This window comes from Cucumis sativus, chromosome 5 (assembly GCF_000004075.3).
Source record: "Cucumis sativus cultivar 9930 chromosome 5, Cucumber_9930_V3, whole genome shotgun sequence".
NCBI classification, from domain to species: Eukaryota; Viridiplantae; Streptophyta; class Magnoliopsida; order Cucurbitales; family Cucurbitaceae; genus Cucumis; species Cucumis sativus.
The window spans coordinates 24,639,750-24,651,684 of NC_026659.2; the positions used below are offsets into that span (position 1 = coordinate 24,639,750).

Genomic DNA, 11,935 nt, shown 5'->3' on the forward strand with positions numbered 1-11,935 from the left:
AACCCTAACTTTGTGATTTAAAAAATAATGTCACCTACAAGATCAAAATATAAACACACTTAAATTTTTGTGTACGCTAATGTGATACTTATCTCCTTCATACGCCTGTTTTGATGCTTATGTCATAAAAAGTATTAGGGTAGTAAGCAGAGAGTATTCAATTTGACTTAATTCTTATAGTTTGTAATTATTTATTTGTAAATTATGGGTTTCATAATCATGTTAGGTTGTCTTTTGAGCTAAATGTGTTAGGGTATAGCATTTAGCATACACCGTTCTTCAAGTTTAAGATTTGACGTCAAGCTTATCTTTGGGACAAAAATGTTGATTTGGTTTTTTACTCAACCTAAGGTCCAAATAAGTCATAATAAGTTTATTTCGTCGGATAGAGAGAGTCAACGCGGCACTGACTCATCATTGGACGAACTCAAATGTGTTCATACTTCTTTGGTTTGGAGCCCAAATAACATCCTTTTATTTATTGTTCTCATCATGGTGCTTTCATTTTTCATTATATAATACATCTACTAACATTTGTAAAAAACATAATATTGACTATCCATTTCTACTTTGTAAAATTAACAAATACACAATACACGAGATAGTATAAATATTCTTAATGAAAACATAACATTCTCCTTCTTTATCAGGCATGTGTAAACTCAAAAAAATAAAAGAAAAAACGTAGTGTGTTGTAGAAAAAATGAAGTGATGAAGAAAAATAAAGAACATTGTTTAATACATTACAACACCCCAATTGTGTTGTCGTGTAGAGTTCAATATATTGTATCAAATGGCTATTATAAACTTAACAAGCATTGTAAAGAAAACTTTGATTAATTGAATTGTAAATGGTCTCATCTCATCGTTGAGCACCACTTTGAACAAATATGTACGTAGTGTATTGCATGATGTAATGGGAGTTTGGCCTTTAGCAAATCTAAAGTATTGAATGATACTCATCATGTTATTCAATAATATACACATACCTAGCAGTTAGTTAGTAGGCAAAAGGGAAAACATACCGTAAATGATTCCATTTAGATCAATATGCAAATCAAGCAAATTTCCACCAAATGTATATCTATAAACTTATATCTAATTATCTTATTAATTGTTTGTTAGATTTGTATTAATTTATTTCACGAATCTTATATAATTTCCAAATGTGAATTCTTCCGACAAATTAATAAATGAATGTATTAAAAATTGTTTCGGAGAAAAAAAAATCACTTTTAGTCTTCAAATTTTGGTAAAACTTACTATTTTTAAAAATTTCCTTTATAAAATTTATATTTGATCTAAAACTATTTTTTTTATAATTTTAAATACGATATGAATATTTTAAAAAATTAAATCAAATAAGTATGTATGACCTTTTAAATCTATTTTTTAAAAACTTATATATTAAAAAGGCCAAATAAATAACTAACAAGAGAAAAAAAAGAAAGAGGAAGAAAAATGTTGGACTCCGATAAATCCAAAAGTAAAAGAAGAGAACAGTCCTCTTTCTCTAATATTTTTCAAAGCCATCAAAAAGCCTGCGGACCCAACAAAACCTTTTGCACGGCACGTGCCAATAAAAAACCTCACACCTTTTGGTTTCATCATGCCTTCCACGTCACATCCCTCTCATCATGTCCGGTCCAGATAGACCCGATTTCAATAACCCAATATTCCAAAAACGGAAGCAACCCGGGGGGTGGGGGAGGGGGAGGGGGACAATCCCCTCTCTTTCCCCCTCATTCCACTCTCCCATTTTCGTCTCACTCTTCCTCCCTCTTCATGGCTAACCACAATGAAAATTCCACTCTCACCAAGCCCGACTCCCCCCCTCTCCTCAAACGATCCAAGACCATCGCCCTCGATACTCCCCCTCCGCCCCAGCACTTCCCCGGCCCACTCTTCCCCGCCGTCCGCCGTCTCTCTTCTTCTCCTCCTCCTCTCTCTGCTTCTGCCTTCCGTCAATCCAACTCTGATCTCCGCCTCTCCCTCGATAATAATAATAATAATAATAATAACAACAACAATGATTCCGCTTCTCCCCCTCACGGTGCTCACTTCTTCAATCGGGATTATATTTTCCCCTCTTGTCTCGGTCCTTATGCGTCTAATTCTAGACTCTCTCTTAAAACCCCCAAGCTTGCTAACCAGGACGTCTCCACCACTACCACCTCATCGAATCGTCGGATTGGTTCGGGTAGGGTAAGGGGTGTGGCCGTCGAACAGTCGCCTTCGGTGGCAGCTACGTTAAAGGTGGGGGAATCGAAGAAGGAGGAGAAGGTCGTGAAGGTGATTGGTAAACCTGATTTGGATTCTCAGTCCTCCAGTGTGAAGAGATCTTGGAAACCTTCGCGTTCTTTAATGCAATATTGGGTTGGTGATTCTATTTTATTCGTTCTTCTCGTGTTTTGATTTTTTTTTTTTCTCTTGCTAGCTTTGCTGCTTTTATCTTCATTCAGCTTTCTTGAAACCGGAGAAAGTGGTAGTGTAAATCTAAATCTTGATTTTCACACTTTCCGAAAATAAATCTCACTGACATCATTCTCATTTATTACTGCCATGAAAAACGTAGGCAACAAAATATAACCAATGTATACTAAAAATTATAAAATGTTTACTTAAAAATTTCAAAATTTTTACTTGAATTTGTTGTTTTTATAATTGTTCCATAAATATCCATAATACATTTTAAACCTTGATTACTGCCACGTTTAAAGATTTTGTTCCGTTTTTATACCAACAAGATACACGGACGACACTGGCGGTTTTTTCCTATATCATTTTCATTACATTTTGCATCGTTTTTTTTTTTGTTTTTTGCGTCAAATTTTGAGATTAACCGACTCAGGGAAAGAAATACACACATATATCTATACGTATACATATGTAGTATGTATGTGTATTACCAGAATTGGAAATAAAGGGTGCTATTTGGCTTTGGAAATGAGTGCAATGTGTACAACTGAATGTATGAATATATTTTTTCAATCAGAAGATGAGTAGAAAATAATACCTTGAGTAGGCTCTGTTCTATAGTACAACCGCGTATCTGAGTTCTAAAGTAATTGTCTAGTCCAACAACAAAACTTCATTGGACGTGTACCCTCTTGATCAAGCACAGTGTCGTCTTATGCTAAAAAAAAGATACCCATGTGCTGGGGCACTTGAAAACTGCAGAAAATTAGTAACAGAATTGTTTTAGAAAGGGAAGAAATTGTGCACGCTGAAGGTATCATCCTTAGGCAAGTTTTAGAAAGTGAATCTCATTATATTACATCTGATTCTATTCAGAAGTTATTATTATTGTTTTTTTTTCATGTACATATGATATGGAAGCAGATAAATCAGTTTTCTTTTTCTAAAATAGGTACAAGAGCTAGAACATCTCTGAAAATTTACCATTGGTTTTCTCTGTAATGATTGATTTTAATTTTAAAGTTGCTTCAGCAGTTTATTTTAAAATTATTGATGTTATGGTTAAAATGATTTTTACAGCCCATTGTCGCTTGTATGTTCATGGGATTCTATGTAGTTTTCCTGCAGACGAAAGTTACGAAACTTGAGGTATATTCCGTACTCAGTTGATGCTATATTTTCCCTTTCAATACATGTGTTCAGTTTTTTTAAATCACTATACATTTCTGCAGGAAGAGAAATCTCACCTTCGTCAAATTTGTAGTAATGAAAACGTTATCAATGCAACTTGGGGAATTTCAGTACCAGGAGATAACAGTTCAATATTTTATTTTTTTAATGCTGACAGTCGAACTATAGCTTTGTATACCGTAGTGTGCACACTTGTTATGCCGTTTATATTGTACAAGTATCTTGATTACCTTCCCCGAATTAAGAACTTTTCCGAAAGAACTCAAAATAGCAAGGATGAGGTTCCTTTGAACAAGAGAATTGCATATGTGGTCGATGTGTGTTTCTCCATCTATCCTTATGCAAAGCTGCTTGCACTTCTTTTTGCCACTGTATTTCTTATAGGATTTGGTGGGTTAGCATTATATGCTGTTAGTGATGGTAACTTTGTGGAAGCTCTCTGGCTTTCATGGACATTTGTGGCCGACTCAGGAAATCATGCTGACAGGGTTGGCATTGGACCCAGAATTGTTTCTGTCTCTATAAGTGCAGGAGGTATGCTGATTTTTGCAATGATGCTTGGGCTTGTTTCTGATGCGATTTCGGAGAAAGTTGACTCACTGCGAAAAGGAAAAAGTGAAGTCATCGAAAGAAACCACATTCTCATTCTTGGATGGAGTGATAAATTGGTAAGTTACTTGTGTACCAAGAGTCAATAGCTGTGTCACCAGTAGACATTGATTTAATTAAATTCTTCATTTTGGTTTTTGTTCTCTGTTCTATACATGGTTTCTCTTTACAGTTAGATGCAAGCAGTTGATTTTTTATTTTCATTTGAAGTGTTAGATTATCAGATAGATTTTGGTTTAGTTAAGACAGAATTGGTGTTAACCAACAAATGACACTTCTTTAAGAGAACAAATTCACACGTACTCATATAATATCAAGCAATCATGGAGTGTTTCTCTTGTTTTAGGGTTCACTTTTGAAGCAATTAGCTATCGCAAATAAGAGTATTGGTGGAGGGGTAGTTGTTGTTCTTGCAGAAAGAGACAAGGAGGAAATGGAGATGGATATAGCAAAGCTAGAATTTGATTTCATGGGGACATCTGTCATTTGTAGGAGTGGCAGTCCTCTTATACTTGCCGACTTGAAGAAGGTAATTCAATTCTGCTCGTAGGCTTCAGATTTCTTTTGATTATCTGAAGAGAAATTTATATGGTATTCATTATAACTACTCAGGTCTCTGTGTCTAAAGCACGTGCTATCATTGTATTGGCAACCGATGAGAATGCAGATCAGGTTTTGTATTACTAACATTGTATGACTGTGATGCTTGCTTCATCTTTTGCTAATCAGTAGATAAATCACCAGTATCCCTCTTTCCAGAGTGATGCGCGTGCTTTGAGGGTAGTGCTCAGCCTCACGGGAGTGAAGGAAGGTTTGAGGGGCCATGTAGTTGTTGAGATGAGTGACCTCGACAATGAACCTCTTGTAAAACTTGTTGGAGGTGAAGTTATTGAAACGGTTGTTGCTCATGATGTAATTGGACGCTTAATGATACAATGTGCTCTGCAACCGGGACTTGCTCAGGTTATACAAGATGCACTTCTTAAAATATGTTATTTCATTGGTGCTTATTTAGACTATCCATCACTAAAAGATGTTGGAACATTGTGAAATTTTACCGGTTATATAATTTTTTTTTTTGTCTAAGTTACTATACCCCCGTGTTTCAAGTTGTTCCTTTCTTATTGGAGTTTTCTGCTGATCTGCACCCTCCAATAACCCCTCCCCCAATTAGATCATAATTGCAAATTAAAGTGGAAAAATGAGGAAATAAAGGCTGGTCTGTTCACTGTTGATGGAAAGAAATACAGAGGATGACTCTCTTGCTTCACCTAATATTTTCCCACCTCTCTCTGACCCCCAAACTCACTTATATTCATAACCACCAGTCCCCCAATGAACTCCAAATAATACAAACTAGCCCCTAGTAGCCAATCTCATGCCATCTTAATGTTACTATATCTTATTACCGTGGATTCTATTCTTTTATTGACTCTCACTCTCTCATATTTAATAATTTTGATGTTGATTCACACACTTTCAGCTTCTGTAAGCCTTAATTAAATTAATAGGTGTTTTTATATCCTCTTCTTATTTACTTGGCCAGATATGGGAAGATATCTTGGGGTTTGAGAATTCAGAGTTCTACATCCAAAGATGGCCTCAGTTAGATGGGCAACGATTTGGAGATGTACTGATTTCATTTCCTGATGCTATTCCTTGCGGAGTTAAGGTTGCTGCAGATAGTGGAAAGATAATCTTAAATCCAGATGATAACTACATTTTAAAGGAGGGGGATGAAGTCCTTGTTATAGCTGAGGATGATGACACCTACGCTCCTGGTCCCATTCCTGAGGTTATCCTAATTTCAATCATTAATGCTGTACCTCCCTCTTTTGATTGTCAATAAGATAGCATGCAGAGTTGAAAATTATAGAGTTTATATTAATGGGACGTTGACTTTCCCAATTCTGCTTTTAATCCTCCATAATTCATAGAAGCATTAACGGGAATGCTGATAATCCTTTTGGAGAGTAGCACCACACTACCACTATTCCTCTTTAACTAGACTCCCAAAAACTACTAGTACATTGCTTCTTATTCTAGGTAAACAAAAGGTGCCAAAGGAATTATGATAATAATTATTCAACAAATGGCTGAATTAATCTCATACTCTCATTGCAAGTTGAAAATATACAATCTCTACTTGTATTTTAAACATATGGTAGTCTTTGGAAGTTCATATTTTTATTCTCATAGTTCACAAGGTCCGTGTCTGATCATTACTTGCTATAAGTGATGATAAATCTTTTGACTTTTATTTATTTATTTATTTTTAATTTTAGAATATTACATCACATGTGGGTGGGGGTAGCAATTCAAATATACAACCTCATAGAAGAAGTAAATGTCTTAGTTGCCAAGCTATCCTCAGGTTAGCCAAATAAATCTTTAAACTTGAATACGTTAACTCTGAGCATTCTAGAATTAGAAAAGACATGATACTGCTCCAGCTTGAACCTAATAGAAATATAAATCAATGCCTTCATCTTAACTAGTTGAATAATTTGCGTCATGGTTGTCATCTTAGGTTTCACGCTAAATTTTTTGGCACTTTCTCCTCAGGTACGCAGAGGTTTTTTCCAAAAGATTATTGACCCTCCAAAATATCCTGAAAAGATACTGTTTTGTGGTTGGCGCCGTGATATAGATGATATGATTATGGTATATTGCTTATAACATTCTATTTCTGATTTGGTATCTGAAGAATGGGTGTGTTTAACTGTGAGTCTACGATAGAAGAATTACTACAGTATGAAATATGTTTTTCCCGTCTCAGGTTCTAGAGGCAATCCTTGCTCCTCGTTCGGAGTTGTGGATGTTTAATGAAGTTCCTGAAACAGAGAGAGAGAAAAAGCTTATTGATGGTGGACTTGATATTTCTAGTCTAGTTAACATTAAACTTGTCCATCGCCAGGGAAATGCTGTCATTAGAAGACATTTAGAGTCACTTCCACTGGAAACTTTTGATTCTGTAAGTCCTGTTACCGTTTTCATTCACAGTTTATCTTTAAATCTCTGATCTCATTAGACCATTTCAAAGTTAGAAGACTGTTTGACTTTAAAGTGGGATTCTAACACCATAAGGAACAGATACTAATTCTCGCAGATGAATCCTTAGAGGACTCCGTTGTGCATTCAGATTCACGTTCTCTTGCCACTCTTCTTCTTATTAGAGATATACAGGTAACTAGTCTCACCGTTCCTGGACTTTTTACCGCAAGCACATTATGAAATAACAAAATAGTTAATCTTGATATATGAATTGGTGTCTATTAAGTTGAATTGGAAATGTATATTGAAATGCTGGGATATGTGAGGTAAAAGGCTGCCAACCTTGTCATTTTTCAGTCGAAGAGGCTTCCGAACAAAGATATGAAGTTAACTTCAACATCTTTGCGGCTTGCTGGGTTTTCTCATCACTCGTGGATTCGAGAAATGCAGCAAGCATCAGATAGATCAATAATAATTAGTGAAATCCTGGATTCAAGGACCAGAAATCTGGTATCAGTTTCTAGAATCAGTGATTATGTGTTGTCCAATGAATTGGTAAGTATGGCACTAGCTATGGTGGCGGAAGACCAGCAGATTAATCGTGTCCTTGAGGAACTATTTGCAGAAGAGGTATTTTTTTTTTCTTTCTATCTAATCTAATGCAAGGGCTTATTTAAAGAAAGGTTAAATAATTTTGTCATCTTAGATAAAGTTAAATTATAGTCCCATGCTTTGATAAAACCTTAGCCATCAAACCAAAAAGACTAAATTCTAATTATTAACCATAGGAATTATATTCCAACTCCATCCAAACTATAGAGAGTGAATTTACACTTCAAGCCTTAAAGAACAGAACAAAAACTTGTACCTGTGGCTGTCACACCTTTGTTGTTTTCTTTTCTTGTGGTTTAAAATGAAGATGTACGTGTCATTGTAGGGCAATGAAATGTGTATTAGACCGGCGGAATTTTACTTAGTTGATCAGGAAGAGCTCTGTTTTTACGACATAATGATTAGGGGGCGACAGAGGCGAGAAATAGTGATAGGCTATAAGCTTGCAACATCCGAGCATGCAATAATCAATCCACCACAGAAATCTGAGCTGCGGAAATGGTCTCTGGACGACGTTTTTGTTGCGATATCGTCAGGTTGAGGAATTTAGAGACACAAGACACCAACAAAGGTTGTCACAGGTACAAGGTTTGTACTATTATTTTGCAAAATCCCTCTATGTGCTATCCATGATAATGATAGGAATGGGCGGGGATTATCTTCTCATAACGTACTCATCGAGAATAGAGATTATCTATGATTCATAGGCTCGATAACATAATTTTTTTTTTTGGCGGAAGGGATTTTGAAGATGATTTTTTTGGGGGAAGAAGAAGTGCAGAGGAATGGTTTCTTGTATTATTAGATCAGTGTACAGAAAAATAAAAAACTTTAGATGTCAGTCATCAAAGAATGTGTATGGCTAAGCTAACCAATGGAAAGTGACTGCGGCACTTTGTATAATTTTGATTGATATTGTAAAATCGATGGAGCTCTGTTTTGCAATGGGGAGGGGATTAGGAAACATACGCATTCTTAAGATGGTCATAATGAAGCAAGCTATTATGTTATGCCAATAAATTATATCATGCTGCTCCTTCCTTGAGGCCTTGTTATTATTTGGTAAATTGCACTTTTGTTCTCCTAAGATTGACGGTGGGTTTGGTTTATAGAGTTTTAAAGTGAACCGTCTGTTAAATTCTTCTAAATTGTATTGAGCTAATTTAACCATTAGTAGACTAATGTAGCGATGGAGGGAAGAGAAAGACTGCAAAAGGAAATGGAAAAGAAAAGGAGAGAAAATTTCACCTAATAGAAGAAAGGTAATAACAAATTAGTAAAATTATTTCCTTTGTTCAGTATCGATTTAGATTACATTTTTCAAGTTTTTAATTAAGATATTTTTAAAAGTAGCAAAATAAATTAAAATATTTACAATTTATAACAAAATTTTAGATTCTATCATCTATATATATATTTTTGTAAAATTTGCTATATTTTTAAAAAATTCTTTTAATTTAAAATATAAGTTATTTTTTAAAAAAATTGTTTGAAAGTTTCAGATTTTTTTAATGTATTTTAAATAATTCTTTTAAAAAAATTTAAACAAAAATGATTTTTTTTTTAATTTTGTTTTTGTTTAAGTCAATCCAAACATACCTTTAAAATTTGTTGACTCAAATTTATATTTATTTACCGTTAATTAAATTATAAAAAATATTTTAAATAAACAAAACTTATGAAAATATATACAAATATTAAATATCATACTCCATTTATAATAAATCATGATATACTATTATATTATGTGTCTATAGTCTATTTTGATTTATTACAATCCACCATAGAAAGATGCTAATATTTTACTCTATTTTTTAAAATAGTTTATTACATTATGGTATAAAGTGAATTTTGTTCAAAAAAAACACTAACAAATTCAATTAGACGTAACCATTTAATTATTAGACTAAGATGAATGCAAAAGTTGAACAACAATCTCTTATTATAACGAGGAAAATTGTAATTGATGACCATTTTATAAATAATGATTAAGGGTATAACAACATTTAAAAAAAATTACAAATACAGTAAAACTATCACTGATAGACTTGTATCGTTGATAGACTTCGTATAGTCTATCCGTGATAAACCAATATTTGCAACATGGTCTATCAATGATAGACTTATATCATTCATAGAATTTGACAAATTTTGTTATATTTATAATTTTTTTTTAAATATTGTTATATATAAATATTTTGAATCTAATTGCTAAATTTGCAACTATCCCTTGTAATTATTGTATTGTAATTATTCTGATTAAATAAATGTCTCGAAGATAAACTAAGTTAATTAATCACAATTATATATGGTATCTATGTAAATAATAAGGAACTCGAAACTATATATAACCACACAATTGTACCATTACGTAACCATCACTTTTAATAATTGTAACCCTTTTACAAGTTCTATCTTTTACTATTACACATGTCATGAATGAACGAAAATGTGAAAATATAATAAATGAAAAAATAACTTTTTGGTTCCAAGTTGGGCGTTGTTTCTATTTAGTTCTTATATTTTAAAAACGTTACACATTTAGTTGTTAAATTTTGATTTTGGTTTCAATTTAGTCTACGACGGTCAAAGTGTTACAATGTTACCTTGTTAATATTTGAGTCGATTTGGTTTATAGGGTTTAGTATTATACATTTTTAACTTCCAATTTTTATTAAATACTCATTTGTAAATATTGGTGTTAGTGTTTATTGCTTAATTTAAAGTGGCTATCAAGTACACTTTTACATTAAATTTTATAAGTGATGAAAAATAGTGAATTTTAATTCATTATAATTCGTTCAATTATTTTAAATTTATTAACATAACACTTAACATCGAAAATAAGTATTTAGTGAAAAATTAAGATTATAAATATATGGACTAAATTATAACAAAATTCAAATATCAATGATAAAATCACAATAATTTAAAACTTATGGTGTGTTTGGGAGAGAGAATGAGTTATGAACAAAAATGATTATGATAATCTTAAGATTATAATAATCGTAGTGTTACACTAATATATGTTTGAGATTATGATTATTATTGGTAGTGTTATGGTAATATGTGTTTAATGTAATAAATATTAGTTAATGTTAGTGTTATGATAGTATGTGTTTGGGGAATGAATTGTGACAGTAGTGTTATGATAATATGTGTTTAAGGGAAAAATTATTGTTACAGTATTATGATAGTATGCGTTTAGGGAAAAAGTTATAATTGTAATGTTAATATAACATATGTTTGGGAAAAGGACTATGAATTTAGTATTGTGATAAGATGAAGTATGAAAATTTGTAAGGCTATTTAACCCTAATTTTCAAATTTGCAAATTGTTTGGGCAAAAACCCTCTTTCTAATTCTCTAAATTCCCACTCGAGACTAAATTGAAATCAAACTGACCAAAATCTGTAACGTTTTTTTTTTTTTTTTCTTTCTATAGGTATTATTTTTAGTTTATTTATGTAAAAATGTAATAAACAATAGATAGCTTTAGCAATGATATGCAATAAGTATTATTTTTTAAAATCTCATCTAGTAAGTAAGTGGTTTAACCTAAAATAACCAAACCACAACCATCTAGGTTTGAAAATAAATGAAAATATTCTAAATTTAATATTTGGCAATGGAAAAAATAACCCAAAAACAAGTATACCTCTTAACCTTTTAAAATAATAATTTATAGATTTCGAAAGACTTTTATGAATTAAAAATGAAAATTTATAAAGTTCGGTGGCTAAAATCGAACTGCAAAGTTGAGATATGTTCGGTAGCTGATTTGAGAACATGATTGTAAAAACAAGAGATCTAAATAAAAACATAAATATATTTTATGTTTTCATATAAAACAAATTTATAAAATATACCTATAAACTATAAAACTCTTTTTTAAAAAACTATAAAACTAATTGTAGTTACTTATTAAACATTAAAGTGTAATATAAACTATTACTAATTGATTTATGAATTTATCTTAAGTTAACTTTTTTTTTTTGTTAATTTAGCGTAATCAACAAGCGAACAAAAATATTTATAAAATATTACAGAATGTGTCATTACTTTTATTCCATAAATTTGTCGATGTGTTTTGATATTTTCATCGGTAGTT

The 11,935-nt window shown here is 32.2% G+C and overlaps 1 protein-coding gene across 2 annotated transcripts; it reads left to right on the forward strand.

Moving 5' to 3' along the window:
- Nucleotides 1–1,686: 1,686 nt before the first annotated feature.
- LOC101223094 (probable ion channel POLLUX) lies at nt 1,687–8,869 on the forward strand. 2 transcript variants are annotated; one of them, XM_011657240.2, is made up of 12 exons: nt 1,688–2,376; nt 3,499–3,567; nt 3,651–4,277; nt 4,565–4,747; nt 4,831–4,890; nt 4,978–5,181; nt 5,765–6,013; nt 6,784–6,882; nt 6,998–7,192; nt 7,312–7,404; nt 7,570–7,842; nt 8,150–8,869. In XM_011657240.2, exons 1-12 carry the CDS (start codon nt 1,786–1,788, stop codon nt 8,363–8,365), a joined length of 2,859 nt encoding a protein of 952 aa, XP_011655542.1. In that variant the 5' UTR covers nt 1,688–1,785; the 3' UTR covers nt 8,366–8,869. The 2 variants fall into 2 exon arrangements, 1 of the variants encoding a protein (XP_011655542.1); XR_004216967.1 differs by lacking the exon at nt 8,150–8,869 and having other exon boundaries at nt 1,687–2,376; nt 7,328–7,404; nt 7,570–7,711.
- Nucleotides 8,870–11,935: the final 3,066 nt, after the last annotated feature.